This window comes from Pelophylax lessonae (genome assembly GCF_965119305.1).
Source record: "Pelophylax lessonae genome assembly, chromosome: 1".
Taxonomy (NCBI): Eukaryota; Metazoa; Chordata; class Amphibia; order Anura; family Ranidae; genus Pelophylax; species Pelophylax lessonae.
In genome coordinates, this window is record NC_138768.1 from 806,246,890 (window position 1) to 806,265,379 (window position 18,490).

The 18,490-nt window shown below is 41.4% G+C and overlaps 1 protein-coding gene across 10 annotated transcripts in view; it reads right to left on the reverse strand.

The window, feature by feature from the left end:
- Positions 1 to 18,490, reverse strand: part of ADD1 (adducin 1) — a gene marked incomplete at its 3' end in the record, with an annotated part of 148,223 nt that overhangs the window by 23,238 nt on the left and 106,495 nt on the right. For 5 of the 10 annotated variants that reach the window (XM_082259471.1, XM_082259474.1, XM_082259477.1 and 2 more), the window contains exons 10-13: positions 18,146 to 18,490; positions 4,985 to 5,086; positions 1,116 to 1,205; positions 1,016 to 1,033 (exon numbers count right to left, since the gene is read on the reverse strand). In XM_082259471.1, coding sequence (XP_082115597.1) covers positions 1,016 to 1,033; positions 1,116 to 1,205; positions 4,985 to 5,086; positions 18,146 to 18,490 — 555 coding nt within the window. The remainder of the gene's footprint in view (positions 1 to 1,015; positions 1,034 to 1,115; positions 1,206 to 4,984; positions 5,087 to 18,145) is intronic. The other 5 variants (XM_082259475.1, XM_082259479.1, XM_082259476.1 and 2 more) reach the window with 3 other exon arrangements.

Genomic DNA, 18,490 nt, shown 5'->3' on the forward strand with positions numbered 1-18,490 from the left:
ACAGGATTGCACCCAAGACTACAGGATATATGTGAGGCCCTCACAGAAGGAACTATTCCTAAACAAATCTGGGATTTTCAGAATTCTGTAACACACAGAAAAGCAGAATACCCGCAGGGACTAAACGTTGATGGAGCTCAAGGAAAGCCATGATCATACATTATCATCATTAGTAGTCAATACATCTCCTGTCAAGCTCTGAAAAAGCTGTAAAAGTAATTTGCATACATTATGTATATGTAATATAATGTCATGATGAAAGATGTAGTTTAGGTACAATCACTTTGAAGATGGAAGTAGATACACAAAAATGTTTATTTGCCATTGTTGTCTGAATAGTAAACCAATAGCGCAATACACAGAACATATTAGTAATAGCGGTGTGATGCAAATCCGTGTAATGCTCCCATTTCAGCCAAGGTGACGGAGCTTTTTGGAGACATCTGTTCCATCACAAAATACAGACAAAACCAGGCAAATCTGAGCACCTAATCATGAGCATCAAACTAGATGCCAGTGGATTGAATCAAGCACCAATTTCTTATACTTATTGGGGGATCCAATGCAAAGATATTTGCTTCTGAGTTCTAGGATTACCCATCTATCATCAGCATTACCAGGAGATCTCCTGATCCATTTAAGTTTTTTTCTTCCCAATGAACTCAGGAGAGAGATCAAACCACTGGAATCCCCAGGAAATATAAGGGGGCAGATATTTTCCCCTAGAATACCAGTTGAGGGTGGACTGTAAGTTGCAAAAATGTTTAACAAATGTATATTTCCTCACACATGAGGTGGCTATTTATGCCCCCAATACCAAGGGAGACTAAACTTCAAAAATCCAGGTCCACCAAGAAGGGGAGGTCACTAGGAAGCAACGGGCATGCATGGCTATCAGCAATGGCATCAGAAGCATCTGTCACTGCCATGCTTGTACCACACACTGAAGCCAATTGTGTTTACAATTACCAACTATGCGGGTTTGCAAAGTAAAGAAGACACTTTTTGCACTTACCCTGAACACTGACAGTTTCTGTCAATTAAAGAATATGGTTAGAGCAATGAAAAGGAGAAGCAGATGACAGTTAATTGTGACAACTCTTTTGAGGACTGACCTGCACCATGCTCCGATCCACCACAGCTCCGCTCAGGACCTGAGACTGAGGGCCAGCTGTTTTAATATCTTGCAAATTCTGCTCCCTTATCTGAGATATAAAACAGAACAGTAAGGACACCAATATAAAACAAGACAAAGCTCTGCTTTAACTTGTAAACCTTCTAATTACAACAAAATTGTTTTCCCACAGCGAATCACATTTTCTTTCAAACTATTTAAGACTGTATCAGATAAAGACTATACATACTATTATCCATTGAGGTGGATTTATTAAAGGCAAATAGACTGTGCTCTTTGAAAGTGCAATTGCACCAATTTTTTCTCTTCTCACAGTGCTAACACGACGGGCCAGGCGGATTCTGGTTGGTCAGTGTCTTCCATGCGACGCTGCTGACCAATTAGAATCACTCTGGTCTGTACTGGCTAAGCAGTACGGAGAGGCGATTACAGATTTGCTGTAAAGGTGAACTTACACTTTAGGCACTTAATGTGACCTATTCTTAACAAGGGAGTATAGACTTTTTAGGGCTCATGTAGACAGGTGTTCCTGTCAAGCTCTGTCTTTTCTATTTCTGTACAGATTTGAAAGAACATTTGTTTAAATGCAAAATTCTGCAGGCAGCTGCATTTGATTTGCTTTCACTACAATCCAAAATGTATCTTCAGCATCTGACACATAAAACACAGTAGTAGCACATAGGCTGGCAGGTGGAGCCACAGAGCACAGCGGGGGACCAAGCATCCAAAGAATTGTATCCTAAAGATAATTCCGCAGCTGCAGCTCATTAGTAGGGCAAAGACTAGAAGTCACCAATCTTGGGGTTTGTGTTGATAACACAAGTTTGAGACGTTTCAGGTATCAATTAGAATTCATTGACAAGTAAACCCCACCTGCATTTAACCTGCTTCATGTGGTTTTTACATTACCATAGACTTTTATGTTAAAGCTAAATCTGTTAAAACTGATAAGGGAGGAAAAAAAAAAACCCTTAACACATAAGCCCTTAAGCGGGCTGAACGAAAAAACCTGACAGATCATTGTACCAACACAAGTGATGTTGGTGCGGTGATCTCCCCTGCTGTGCCCTTGTGTTCTGACAGGACTCCCACATCCTAAAAATATCACCTAACTATATTCTGCTAAAACATAATTATTACATTTTTAATATACTATACTCTGTGTCATAATCTGTATATAATTATTGAAATTAAATTATAGTTATTAGTGCTATTTTGTGTTTGATAAAGGGAGCGTAGCCATAAAGCCCACTGGCTTTTATATATAATTCATGTTTGGAATAAATAAACCAAATAAACCCTCCTCCCTGGCAATATGTAAATAGATCCAATCAGCTTCATGTAAGGGGATCCAGCCCGGCCATTTAAGGCGCAGCACACCATGCAGTCTCCACCCCTACTGAGGAAGTCAACACCTGTGGTTGGGCTTCGACGTCATGCGTATAGGGGACAGAGCCTGCGTGCTGGAAGCTGTCTCTTCCTAGATACCGTTTATGCTGATTGCTATGCGCTTTGGAAGCGCCACCTTTGCGAGTACCATTCCTTTTACTCAATAAAGCGGTTTACTGCAACCATACAGAGAGCACTAGATCTCTTCCTTTGTTCCCCTTTTAGGTCTATCGGTGAGATTCCCTCTGGAGGTTATAGGCTATCCATAGCCTTTACTATCTGAAGGTCCCTGTGTATATACAACGCTGTGATTGACCCAGCAGTGGGTCTATAGTGGAGGCGAGAGACCAATTCACCTGGTGGTGGGATTGCACTAATCACGAAAGCACTTATTAAGTTTTGCACAAGATTCTTTTGGACACGTGGATTCACCGTTTATTTGATTGATTGTATGGACATTGGAACATGTATGGACACTGATTTTGAGTTTTATTACACTATGTGTGCACATGACTGGCGCAACACTACTTTTTGGTTTATTTAGTTTACATTGTGTGGTTTAGACACTTTTAGTGTGTGCAGCCGTTCTTTATATCATTTGTTTATTGCACCATTCACTATTGATATTTTTTTGCGCTGATAGTTTTTGTTATATATGTTTGGAATAAACCCCATCTTTTAGATTCCAATATTACAATGTGACACTTCAATTCTAGATTTGTCTAAAGGATATCCAGCAGCAGAGGAAGCAGACCTGCTGGCTCTGAAACGTGTTGCAACTCTCCTTATGTCCGTCAGCAGTGGATGATTGTATATAAAACCCTTTAGTGGGTGTTTTCACACTTTGTACGATTGCCTGGTCCGAACCTGAGTTTGATTGCTCCCCCCTCCCCCTGCCCCTGATGGGACTGTGTTCACATTTGATTTTTGTATCCGAACCGTGGTACACTTGTGTCATCAAGCTGCAGCCGAAGCGTACTCATGTTGCTTGGCAACCACTGTAAACGAGAAGGTGCCAAAATGGATAGAATTGCTTGCTTTGGTACGATTGTGTTCTCATCAGAAGCGAACCATACTGGAGTTCACATGAACCGTACCCCAGACCACCCTTTTTAAGTGGACTCGGGTACGGTTCCACAGTGTTTCACATCATCAAAAAGAACCAAATTCTGACGTCAATCGAACCCGGGTGCTCACCAAAAGTTCTAGTGTGAAAACACGGTAACGCACATGTTACAATCTCATTTAGATCTACCAACAATTATGTAACGTAAGGGCCTGCCTGATTGAATACACACTGACTGGATGAATTTGGAAGGTCCTCATATTACAAAGTTTTGGTAAATCCACAATTTACTGTACAAATATTGTTTGGTTTAGATTGTAATGAGAATGGGGACTATAACAGTGAATAGAGGTATAAACTTCAGAATGCATGTAGCCATTTGCCTGTAATAACTCTTAATACTGAATGAGGGTACTTCAGTAAGTGGTTGTAAACCTTCAATTTTCCTTTTTTTAATAAAAATTACAAACATGTTATACTTACCTGCTCTGTGCAATCGTTTTGCACAGAGCAGCCCTGATCCTCTTTCTTTGGTACCATGCCAGCGCTCCAGGTCCCTCCTCTTCATCAGGTACCCCCAAGGAAAGCGCTTTACCTGTGAGCACCCGTGCACGCTCACTCCCGAGTCCTGCTGCGGCTTCCATTGACCCAGACAGCAGGATTCAGCCCTGCCCCCAGCTTCCGTGTCACAGGATTTCATTGACAGCAGCAATGAGGAGACATAACCCCTGCGATCATGCACATTGATGGGTCGGATCGGACTCAGGTAAGAAAAAGGAGGGGAGCTGCAGCAAAGAAGATTTTTCACCTTAATGCATAGATTGCATAAAAGTGGTAATAAACCGATGGGTGTTTTTTTTTTTTACCCTGAAAGGTAATGTAATAATGTGGTAGTATGCATTACATACTAACACATTAACTTACCTGAAAACTAAGCCTTCCAGCGCCTTGCTGTCACAGCTGCAGGCACCCCAATCTTCACCCAGTCTTCATTTCGGGTTAACGTACTTCGGTTAAATGACTGGCCGAAGCCGCATTGACGTGACTCCCGCGCGCATCGCCATTCACAGCACAGAACTCAGAAGAACGGCCCAGGTGAGCATTCCTTCAGAGTGCATGCGCTGGTGGTGTCATCGGCTGCATGTACAGTAAATATCCCCTAAACAGTGCACATTTATTTACAGTACCTATAGGTAAGCCTTATTATAGGCCTATCTATAGGTAAAAGTCAGATGGGAGTTTACTCCCACTTTAAGGTGAAAAACCATGAGGCTTTAGAACCACTTTAAAGAGGAAGCATGATTCTGCTAAATTTACAAATAGAGACATATATTTAAACATGTAAAATTATTACATAAGCAATACATTATTAAAGAACTTTGTAAACAATATACCTTGTTCCTCATCTCTTGCACTTCCTTGGGATCTGTGTTCAGTGGGACAAACAGACTAGGGACAGTAGAGGTGGCAGTTCTCAGCCCATCCTCTTTAGTCCACTGCAAGATGAAGAGCAAATTTAGTTCAGATTAGAATTTACACAGTGCTGACACATTTATACAGTGTAGTCATGCATTTCACAAGTTTATTAGGGAAATGAACCAATGATTATGCTACAACTGGAAACTTGCACGGCCAGTGAACTGTCAAAACAGGAAACAGAATGAACGGTTATTTATGCTGGATGGCTGTGAGTGCTGGGTGAGTGCTCACATTCTGAGCCCTGGGGACCGGGCGAGTCCCCATCACTAATCCAGCACAGGCCAGACCTACACTTACTACTAAACTCTGCTAGTAAATACTCAATCTACTGAGTAAAAATGCCTTCTTCCTGAGTACGCAACTAGCTGTTACTTGAGCTGCTTGGGGAAGCTTCCTAGTAAATGGCTCAGTGAAGTGGAAAGCTCTTGGACCTTAAAGAGAATCATTAAGTAGTGAGTGCAGCGTGTAATGGTTTATTTAATGTGCACAATAACTGAAAAAAAAAAAAAAAAAAAAAAAGACCCTTTACCAAAACAGGTCCTCATCACAAAAATGCCACATTTGACAGAATTCAGAGGCAGATGTTTAACTAAAGTGGAACTTTACCCATAACGACTTCATAAAAATAATGTTATTTAACAAGGAACACATTCCACATTAATAAAACATGTTTGAGTTGCCATGAGCCATGCTATCATTTATATCCCTCACAAAGCTTCTCTCCCTCGTTGGCAGGCACATATGTTGGTCCATCTGTGAAGTGCCTACAGGGTGTCTTAAGACCCCCCCCATATTCTCCTTGAAAGAGGTCAGTACATGCTTGGTATGGAAAAGAGAAGAGCCATAAAGGATATAAATTCTGCAACGCGGCGCAGGCTGCGGCCGTCAGGTAAGGGTATTCTTGCACCTGAGGTCTGCAAAATATAACATATTTGTTACAAGCTGGGCAAAGGTGGGATAGGCTAAAGTGGTAAAATATATCTCCACCTTGTCCAATCAGAGAATGCTCTGCATTCATTCTGCAAAGCATTACCTAAATGGTGCCTAAGTGACAGACCTCCTGTGTCCACAATGCATCAGGCCAACCGCTCAGCACGCAACCCAGAAGCAGGTGGAAATCACTGGAGTAATGATGTCTACTTTCCAGAAATATTGGGCAGGTATGGTATATACACCCAGTTACATTGGTCCATGTTGGACCAATGTAACTATGTAAAAAGAATTCTTCTCTAATTCACATTTTTGCACTTAAAAGTGGATGTAAACCCTCACACATACCCAGTGAAGTGAACGGCCTCCGATGATATACAGAGGAAACAAATCCCCCTACATAGGTTTTATTTGTATATCTGCTGTCTTCAGCTTTCTACACTGTTTATAAAGTGAACATCATGTTAGAATTTTTTCTTCCTGCTCCAGCACTGGGTGTGAAGTCTTGGCATACACTGTGTGACAGATGATTGGAGGAAAGGTACCCCCCCTCTCCACATAGGCAGAGGAAGGAAGAAACATGCAGAGCTGTGCTGTAAATAGACCAGCTCTCTGCTAATCTCTCTATGCACCCACCCAACACAAATTTCCAACTGCTTTTATGTCCTGTGTCAAAGAACGTGTACAGAAGTTATCATGCTGATAACAAAGGAACGGAGCAGTAGAAAGACATGGGACTTAGGGCTTTCAAAAGAGATAAGTAAACACTACAGATATGTTTCCAGGTCAAATTTCATGAATAGGGTTTACATAGACTTTAAAAAAGTTGGCCACATACAGCTCAAATTTCAGCTGACTGGAGTGATGGGTGTCCAGAAAGCACCTCCTTGCTCAGAAAACTTCAATTGAAAAACGTAAGGAGTTGAGTGGGAAGATGCTGACCAAACAGTAACTGCATCCAATGAGACACACTCACTGTTCAGGTATTCAGACACCTACGGGGGCTGAATACAATAGCTGGCATTGGAGATACATTAGTTTGCTCTTGTTCAGTGAGAAATCAGTTCGTGTATGGCTAGCTTAAGTTGGAGACCTAATCTAACCAAGCACACATTAAGGTGGTTTCACATTTAGGGCCAATTCATTTTGCAACGCAGAATGGCAGGAGCAATTCACCACTCCAGCTGCACTAGGGGGCAGTGTGGTGCCTGATATTTTGCATTGCACTGCTCCTTTTTTATCTGTATTTGAATGTACAAAACGTACACTTCATTCACAGACACTGCAGTGCGTGTCGGGGTCCTGCGCTGTTATAACATGCAGCATGTCTGCATTTTAGCATAGTGCTAGGCTGTGTTGCAGTGTGAATGGGACACACAAGAAACAATAGTCTCATGTGTGTCCCTGCAGTGACGTTTTACTAGCAGGAAAAAGTCTATCACCAGACATTGTGTGAATTGGCCATAGAGGATACAATTTTCTTTCCTTCCATCGCAGGTGGAAGGAAAAAATAAATTGCTCAATTCCTCCAACAGTAGATGCCTCCCGCTGCACTATTGTTTTCTTTCAGCGAGGGATGCAGGGAGCATTGCTGGCTGGCAGTAACTGTATGTAGAAAAATCCTAAATATTGGTTGTACACAAGTTGATCGATTGATCAACTTGGGTACAATCAGCCTGCCTATACATGAGTTGAAATTCATCTGGTCCCTGCTGAATCGTCCATATTTCGATCCATGTATTGCTTTACCGAGCCAAGACTGTTTCTGGGAAACAAAGGAATAAAAGGTGCCAAACAGGTGTGTTCATATTTATGTAAAATGTTTTTGTAAATCTAAACCTGAAAACATCCTTCCAGGAATGTTACGGTTCACTTAAAATTATAGCATTACCCAACCAGTTCTAAGCAGTTCATCAGTTCATTCCCCTATTAAGGAAAGTAAGACAAAATGAGAAGCATAAAAAATGATCAGGCTGCAGAACACAATACAAAGTCACTCACCAGATTCTGACCCTTTCACACAGATGGTCCTGGGAGATAGTGAAACTCATTATCTCACAGGGCCTCCATGATTCAAAAGGGCCCAGTACCATGATTGTGTTTAGCGAGTGGGCATCACCAAAGTTTGCATAGAAAAAAAACATCAAAGAAGCTACAAAAAAACAGCATGGGATACTTCATCTTCCACAGGAAAAAATACAGCCAAATCAGAGCAACTGAAAATTTATCAAAAAGGATTTGCTTTGGCACCTAAATAAATAAGAGCAGATGGAGGGAATGGAAGTTCAGGGAAGGAAAGAAAATCTAAAATAAAAAGCAGCAGCAGTCAATGGAAGACAGAATGATCAGTGAAATCTCTGGATCCCCTCGGTTGGTGGTTTAAGGCAGTGGTCCTCAACTCCGGTCCTCGGGGCCCACTAACAGGCCAGATTTTAAGTATTACCTTGGGGAGATGCAGACTAGAATACTGCAATAACTGAGCAGCCAATGAGATCACCCGTGATGTAATTTAGTTATCTTGCAAACCTGGCCTGTTACCTGGCACTGGTTTAAGGTACATGTTAGAATTCTACATTCAGCTTCCTGGGTAGCGCTGCACTTGTATCTCACGCTTTATGGAATACAACTGCTTATCTCTGTATATAAGACAACTATATTCTAACGGTATATTTTTAGGGGTTTAATGACTTTTTCCCATTGTTTTATGTTTTTATCTGTGTAGGGGAAAAATCTATATTTTTAATGATGCATTCTAATTCCTGGTGACAGAAAGGCAGTTGTTGTGTAAATATAACTTTTCCATGGCACTTTCTCAGCTTGATCTGTCTGATTTAGGATTCTGCTACACAGCAGACTTCCTGATCACACTTATGTTGCTATAGTCAATGAAAAATAAGGCCCATAATTAATTGGACAGGAGGAGGCTATTTTTGGCTGTGCTATAGCCTGGTAAAGAAATTGCCGGAGATGCAAAATACTTAAAACGCATTTCTGCTGATCATAGTAAAATCCAAATACCCACAGTCACTGGGAGTACATTATAACTAGGAAACATGGTGTGGGCTGCAGAGTATGCTGCATCTAATGTAAAGTCATGATAGAAACTTGATAAAGCAACACTGGTATGCAACAGCAAGCCCCTCCAGGGACATGTACATCAGTTTACTTTTGAGCACCCTGGGAGACCCCAAATCCCGGGGAGTTCTGGAAAGCAAACTGCAATCAGCTCCCGAATTGCAGAGCCTGGCCTCACCTGCTCCTGTCCCTCACTTTACGGGGGAGAATCACTAGGTGATGGTAAAGCACAGAAGGGGCAGGGACTGGCTTTCGACCCAATAAATCGGTCAATTATTGCATACTGGAACACCCATGAATTGATGAAGCTCAACCATAAAGGTAAACCAACATGCAGAAAACTGAAAGTGCCTGCTATTATACACACAATGGAACATTACCATGTTCTAGAACAGGTAGGTTTAAAAAATGTAACCTCAACAGTATACCAGTCACCATAGTGACACTGTACTACTCGGGGGGAGGCGGTGTTTGAATCAGGGACTATTTTATTATTTTTTTTTTTTACTATTATTTCTTGATAGGAGGTTGGTAAGACACTCCCAGCTGTTACTGTTCACTTCCGCCATCACAGGAGTGAGCTCTTTCTCCGATTCAAACCACTACCCAGGAATTCTCTCCCCTGATGTAGTAGCTCTGAGCTCAGGCTTTGAGAGGCGGCTGTGAACAACAACAACAGTTGGCAATGTCTTAGCAACTTCCTAGCAGCAAGGCAGGACAGAAACTTGCCATCTCTGGGAGTTTTTTTAATCAGGCTTCATGAGGTACGTAAATGGTAAAGGTGAACTACGTTTTTAAGGGTCAGTTGGTGCTTTGCTTTTATTCCTCCACACAAATTAACGTGAATGCATGTCAAAAGCTTTGTAAATAGATCTTAAATGCCCATGTACACAAGCCCCAAATGTAATTCCTATTTGTATTTTTCAGTTTCTATTATATTCAGGGCAGGTGTACAGACACTCCGTGAATAAAAGCAAAACCATAAAAGAAAAGCAAAACCATAAAAGAAAAGCAGTCGGGAGTTGGGCATTTTTAGGAATTAGAATTTCCATTCTTCAGCTGTTATAACAGCAAAGCCTTACCTCCCACCTATGTGTATGTACTCTTGATTACTTTTGATCTCTTCCTGTCTTGGCAAAAATGTCAGCCTAATATCAGGCTGTAAGGTCCAATCAATGACCAAATTGTCTCCCGACTAATCCCTAAATTTACACCTGCTTTCAATCTCAGGCATTTCCTCGGAGCACGCACGACAGGATGGCTCCATAGGAACCTAAATTCCATGCAGCCATCTCGGAAACCAGAAAGTTGGTCCAGTAATAAGGGGACCAGGTGAAACTGTGGAAAGCAATCTCTAAAAACACGAATGAGCCTGTACACAGAGCAAGTCTTGTGGTCACCTGCTGAAATAGGTCCAAAGTAGGTTTGAGCATTTAAAGTAGAACAAAAATGGGAAGTTCTGCATGTTTGCACCCGCATTGCCACATTTGGCACTTTTTTTGAGGGGGAGGGGGTGGATTGGACAGGTACCTGCTCCCAGTTCCGGGTCAGATTGCCGCGGCGATCTAAACCGGAGTTTTAGCCACCTCATCCTCTCCCCCCGCCCCCCCCCAACCTTTTGGGACACAGGCAGGTTCCAGAAGACTGCGGGACCATCCACAAGGCACAGCGCGGCTTGCACATGCGCCGTAGGAAATAGGCTGTGAAGCCAGAAGGCTTCACTATCACTTTAAAAGCAGTGAGGTGAGGGAGGGCTTGTTTTTAAAGCCCTCGTACTACTTGCCTAAAATATGTACAAAATGTAATGTTCATGGCCTGAAGAACAGGTGCAATTTAAAGTGGAACTCCAGACAAAATATTTTTAGGTTTTGGAAAGAGCAGCAGGGTTAAGGGAAATGGTTAGAACCTCTGTCAGGTTTTTGTTGCAGTCTGAGATGCTATTTGGGACTTTGCCTCTTGTCTTGTGCCATGAAGAGAAGGAAAATGTACCCAATGGTGACACAGACTGCAATATCTGACAGGTTCTAACACAGGCAAAGAATACAGCCAGAGCAAAGTTTTAACCGTTCCCTAATTTAACCACTTGGGGACCAGGCCTATTTCTGACACTTGCTGTTTACAAGTTAAAATCAGTATTTCTTGCTAGAAAATTACTTAGAACCTCCCAAAGAGAGATATATATATATATATATATATATGATATAGATTTTTTTTTTTTCTTTATTTTTTTTAGAAGAGACCCTAGGGAACAAAATCGAGATCATTGCAATACTTTATGTCACACCGTATTTGCGCAGAGGCCTAAGAAAGGCAATTGTTTTGCGAAAAAATACAAGTTTTTGAATTAAAAAATAAGAAATCAGTAAAGTTAGCCCAATTTTTTTCTATAATGTGAAAGATAATGAAACGCTGAGTAAATAGATACCCAACACATCCTGCTTCAAAATTTCGCACGCTTGTGGAATGGCCACAAACATTGGTACTTAAAAATCTCCATAGGCGACGCCTTAAAAATGGCTACAGGTTACCTGTTTAGAGCTACAGAAGGGGTCTAGGGCTAGAATGATTTCCCTTGCTCTACATATGTGAGAGCGACTTGCATATGCATTCGCTTCTGCGTCGGAGGGACGGGGCGCTTTTAAATTTTTATTTTTTCCTTATTCATTTTACCTTTTATTTTTACACTCCCTTTAAACACTTTTTTGGATCACTTTTATTTCTATTACAAGGAATGTAAACATCCCTTGTAATAGAAATAAGGTCCTCTAATGTGAGATCTGGGTCAAATAAAACCTCAGATCTCACATCTACACTCATCAGCATTAAAAAAAAAAATAGGCCCTTTAAGGCCTTTGGGAGGAATGTATGGCGTTCCTCCGGTCCTCCAAGGCCACAGAGACAAGTGGGGCCATCTTGCCCTCACTAGACTTCCTGCGTAGAATCTGAAAGGCCCGGATAGTTTTCCCTGCTACTGATAGCTCCGGTAAGTGGGGAAAACCACCAAGAAGCGGCAGGAGCACCTCTCCCGCCGCCCATAAAAGCAATCCCGCGGCAAATCCGCTGCTGGGACCACTTTTATGTGAAAGACAACTGCCCTCCCTCTAAGACAATATCTATCTGCTGCCATAACTGGTATTTAATGTCAAAGTAGCAACTTAAAACTGTGGCGGGCGGTCTGGAAGTGGCTATCCAAGAACAAAACACAGTTTTTGCAGGCATTCCACACGGACCACCCTATAGAAGTTTTACTGCTACAGGGCAACATTTGTGCGTCGGATCGTGTGTGTGTGTGTGTGTAATATATATATATATATATATATATATATATATATATATATACACATACACACACACACACACACACAATATATATATATATATATCCTGAGAAAGAGAAGATTGTGCCTCGTTGAGACGTTGGATTAAAACCACTGTTGTGCATTTACCTTTCAAGACCCGTGAGTGCTGTTTTCTTTTTTTGGTTTATATGCACTGCAGTCTCTGCTGTGCACCCGGCCCATTTTTTTTCCCCGATTTGTGTGCGGTGGCAGTCATTCAATGAAAATATATATATATATATATATATATATATATATATATATATATATATATACACATACACATATACACACATACACACATACATATACATACACACATACGTGATCCTGCACTTCCACCTGCAGAGGGGCACGTGCAGGCCTGCTTCTGCTGTGATAATTCCCAGCAGAAGCCAATCTGCAGGTGCCGGGCACTCGATGTCTACCAGCACTCGCCGATTTTCAGGCAGAGACTTTAGAACGAAGCTCTGCATATGTAACCTTTGATTACTTCTGTATTGAATTGTATTGTAACTGTACTGTCTGCTATAATGTTGTAAAACGCAGGGCAAACTGTTGGCGCTATACAAATCCTATATAATAATAATAATAAACAAGGCAGAGTTCCTTTCTGACAGGGGGAGGGATGGATTGTGTTCCTGCAAAGCAGTAACTAAAATCCATTTCTTCCCCTAGTAAAAGCAGCACACGTAGAAAAACATAAACACTGGCTAGGCACATAGTTAATCTTTTGATCGCCCTAGATGTTTATCCCCTTCCAGTGTCATTAGTACAGTGACAGTGCATATTTTAGGCACTGATCACTATATTAGTGTCACTGGTTCCCGCAAAGTTTCAAAAGTGTTAGTGTCCAATTGTCCGCCGCAATAATCACAGTCCCGCTATAGGTCGACGCCATTACTATAATAAAAAAATAAAAATGCCAGTATATATCCCATAGTTTGTAGATGCTATAACATTGGCAAAAACCAATCAATATACGCCTATTGGGATGTTTTTTTTACCAAAAACATGCAGCAGAATACATATTGGCCTAATTTATGAAGAAATTCGATTTTTTTAATTTTATTAGATATAGGTTTTATAGCAGAAAGTGAAAAATATTGTTTTTTTTAATTGTCTGTCTTTTTTCGTTTTTACCACCAAAAGAAACCTCTATTGGTAGGGAAAGGAAAAGGACATTTTATTTAAATACAGCGTTGCACGATTGCACAATTGTCAGTGAAAGCAACGCAGTGCCATATGGCAAAAAGCAGCCTTTTCATAAGGGGGGGGGGTAAATCTCCTGGGATGTCAAGTGGTTAAAGAAAAACCTTTTAGGGTTTCCAAAGTTTATCAGCCAACATTAAATGAAGATACCCAAAGCTGAGTGCAAGTGTTTAAGCTACCAATCATCTTTTGGCAGCTTGTAGGTTTGTACCCGAGTACATTGTCACGCTGTAATGGAGGCCTTTTTTTCTCCAACCTCATAGTTGGGCCTTGCCCTTTCACTAGTCAACAATAGGGTCTTCACTAGATAGTGGGTGGTGATTGTCAGTAGAGACAGCACAATCAAAAGGAAAGAGCCTTACAAATGATCAGAATCTTACAGCTACATAAACAGGAAAATCTAGGGGGATTATGTACATCAGGGTTAAAATGAATAAAATGAGATTCATTGATAAGGAAAATAAATTGTTGAGTATTGCTGTGGAGCCACACCATTCCAAAACAGAAAAAAAGCAAAAAAAGGAGTAGAAAAGGAAAAAACTGCAGTTCTGGATCCAAAAGGAAAGTAATGATGATTAATGAGTTTGTTTATACTCACTTGTGATCTTCACAAAATTATTACTGGATCTTACGTTATGATTGTATAAAAGGGTACAAACAGACAGACCAATAAATAAGACGCACAGTTTGAACTCTGAGGTTACTTTGTGATGTCTGTGCTAAGACCTCTGCAAAAAAATGTTACTGTGGACATGTTTTCACAAAGAAGTTGTTAAGACTAGACACAAATGGATCTATTTTCTGGACTGCACATGGCCAACCATAGACAGATGCTCGCACACAATCAGTGACCCATGCCATTTCTCTTGCTATCCAAGCTAACCATACCTGTGCACTGAGGCTGTTGTAAGATCTGTATCGCCCTCTCTCTTTCATGTCACAGCATTCGAAAAACCCCTAGGTAGCAGCTATAAAAACTTGCTCAACTTTGACTTCAGCTTTCTTCATTCTCCATTAATTGTAATTACGTCTTTTTTTAATTAAATTAAAGAGCATTAAAGTGTCAATAAACCCAAATCATTATAAAACGGTCATGCTATACTGCATTGTGTGCCGCTAGAGCATTCATTTTCTGTAGATTGCTAAAAACCTGCTTGATCCTGCTCTTTACTGTCCCTCCCTCCTTTTCTGTGTCCCCACTGTAGCCTGAGATTGTGTATGCCAGCCGTTGCCGCATCTACAGATCATGCTCAAGTTTCAGTTCCCCTCTAAGCTGTTAATTTCTTCCTTTTTCTTATCTGTGCATCTCACGTGACTACAGAGTCACACATGTGGCTTTAGAGTCACAATCTAGCGCCTTTAAGACTCCAGTAACCAGAAGTGATGTAATAATTGGGTTACTACATCGGAGACCCAATCAAAGTCGATTCTGTACACCAAGTACTGGGGTGATGTATGTAGCTACACGTACAACCACTTGAAGCAATATCGGCCATAACGGCAAGTTTGTGGCAGATACTTAAAAAAAAAAAAAAAAAAAAGAAAGAATAATCAGCCTCCGATAATTGGCCCCACCAGTAATCGGTCGATCCCTAGTTAAAAGTCCAATTTTCAGTCTGCATTTCTGCAGCTTCTATCTAGGGATGGCAAGAAAGTTTACAACAGACACTATGCACAGGTACTATTAGATGAAAAAGCGAGGAAAACTTTATAATTCACCTTAGATTAAATGATTTGTATAGGTTAGCCCAATAAAGCAGACACATCCTGCTGAAGCAGTGTGGAGGTCTCCCTACAGAGCTATATCACACTGAAGTTAGTGCAAAAACGTAAGACAGGCATTAAAAAATAAACAAAAACACACACCAAAACAGACCCCTCAGTATGCAGCATTATGACATATTTCATTAGTACTGGAGTACCAGGGAATATAGAATTGTAATCAGGAAATTCAAACAAAATCAACTCAAATTTGTGGGTGGACAGACCCTTTAAATTACATAATACAACAAAAGACCTCATGCAAATGGACAGTTTGATGCTTAAAGTAGAACTAAGGCCCAGTTCACACTGATGCAACATGCGCTCCGACTTTGGAAGCAAGAAAAGTCACGTCCCATTAAGTGCAATGGAGTCGCTCCGACTTAGGCTGGCCATACATGTTCAACATTTGTTGTACAAATTTTCTGTTAGATTTACCACAAACCACATAATATGAGGTCAAAGCTAAACACCACCTTCACTTGTATCCAATTAGGCAGGCCTTTGTACTACATAGTTGAAGGTAAATTTCAAGAAAATTGTTCAGAAAATTGTATCGTGTATGGCCAGCCTTAGAAACATTTTCCTGCACTGCTTTTGGTGTGACTTCGGCATGATTTGCATTGGCTTCTGTTAAAGAAGTCGTATGCAAGTCGTGCTGAAGTCACGCTAGGATTTCAACTTTGAAGTCTTGGCAGTGTGGACCGGGCCTAACAGCAAAATTTGTTTTCTGGTTTTGGATAGTGGGGAGATGTATTAGAACACCTGTCAGTTTTTATTGCGATCTGTGCCCTCGTTAGGAAGAGGATTCCCCCTCTATATTAGTCTTGTTTACCATTATCATTGAAAGTGAAAGTAAAAGTAAAAGAAAATCCCAAATTTTGGATTGTCCCAAAAAAAAAAAAAAAAAAAAAAAAGAGAGGGGAAAGCCTCCAATGGAGACACTAGTTCTGGTGGCCTGGAGTCCCAGAGAGATTCCCCTAATTTACAGGAATTTTCTCTCACTTCATAAATAAACCCTGCATGGTGAAAAAAAAAAAAAAGGTTTTGCATATAGCTTTACTCTAAAATCTGCTGTAGCATAAAATCCTGACAGTTTTTCTGTGCCCTGGGAGCTTCAGGTGGCATATGGCCAAAGTCATTTACTTCTAAGGCCAGCTGTATGTGCCTGCAGCTCCCTAGGTAGGGAATAATGCCGGTGTAACGTTAAAAAACCATACCCCGTGAAGAAACCATACCCCTCGTCACTTCCGGTCTGAAACAGCAGAGCAGCGCAGCAGTGCGCATGCTCAGAGCCCCGCAGACGTGATTGAACAAGAAAGAAGTTAGCAAGTGCGCATGCTCGGAGAGTATGATATGTTAACGGCACTAATACTTGCGGCGGTAACATTAAAACAGTTCTGCTGCAACATCAATCATCTCCTCTCCCTGTCACTTCCCTGATCTCCCCTAATAAATATAAAAGCGGCGGCGGGTGTACCTGTGCTCCGTGATCCGCTTTTATATTTATTAACGGAGATCAGGGAAGTGACAGGGGAAGGAGCGGACATGAGGCATGATGCAGGGGAGCTGTTATAATGTAAGCGCCGCAAGTTAAAGTACCGTGAGAAATCCATACCCTCCGGAAGTGACAAGGGTATGGTTTTCTCACGGGTATGGTTTTTTTCACGGAACACCGGGATTTTGGGCTACAACAGATCTGAAGCCCCAAACTGTTCATGTGCAGGAGGCCCAAGCCTTTTCTCTTTTTTAAATTATTATTACAGAAGAGCTCTTAAGGATCAGTCCCCCTAAACTGATATTTCAGTATCTGGCAGGTTCTGTAGAGGTAAAGCATTTATTGCTTAGTTAACTTTCTCAGAACTGCAGCGACAAAACCTCTGCTCTTGATTTGTAGGTGGACTTACCCTTTCATAATCAAAATCAACCTGAAATTATAAATGCAAAGCTAAAAGCAGAAGCATAGAGCAAACAAATCACATTCCTCACTAGCTGAAAAGCTTCAAAAACCAAGGAAGCTAAAGTCTGACAAACACATGAACACACACCGGCAAGCTATGATCTTAGAACTACTCCAGGAATCTCTTCTACAACCTACTAGCTAATATTGCCTAAACATCCAAGGATCAAGTAAATGTTCCATACAGTTTCTGAATTGCTATTTGGATGACACTGGACAAACTTTCTACGGACAGACAGACACAGTGAGGGTTTGAAGTTTTCTTACAGCAGTATCTATCGGTAAGTGCCGGCTGAGGGCCTGGGTTACACTTTAGTTATGCCGCACCCAGCTTTTACCATTAATCATCAAATATGGCCATCTACTGGCATGCAACAATTCATGCAGCAGGAGGCTGGCAAAATAGGCTTGAAAGCTTTGGGAAACGTACTCATCCACATATAGCAGAGGAGGAGGATAGAAGAAAACGATTAGGAAAGCAAGATTAGTAAACTGCTTAAGAAGTTCATTACTGCAGTACATGCTTTTGTTTTCTTCAACCAATTGAAAGAAAGTTAGTACTGAATTACTCTATGAAAGAGAATGTAAAGAAACAGAGAAAGAAAGCAGTTTTTCAAGAGTCTTAAGCAGTTTCAAGAAGAGTAAACGGTTTAATCTACAGATTCTCAATTGTAAGGGAGGAAGGAAGCCATGAGGCCCAGAAGACGGAGGAGGGCACTTGGTAGTATTCCCAAAGCTTCCAAGTGCCAGCCACCTCAGGTCGCTCTATATCAACTATGAACAGTAAGGTAGGCACAGACCAAGCAGTTGGTTATACAGCTTGGCACGCAGACACCGGACGAGAGAGACTGCAGCAAGGGTTTCACGTGATCGTGTGTAATGTTCGTCCACACCTTAGTCTTCGACTTGGGGCTGCCTCCGTTCTGCCCTTCATCTGAGGCCTCATCGGCTCTACCAGAGTTCAGCCATTTTGTCTTCTCCCGCTGCTGTTTCTGAAAACTGTGTCTGAGAGGGGAACACGTGCCTGAGTCACCTTCACTGCCAAAGGAGTAGCCAGTGACGCTGGCAGGGATCTCTACATCACTGAACTTTTTGGCCTTGTCTCGCAGAGCAGGACATCGATAGGGGTAGCCAGTTCTATAACC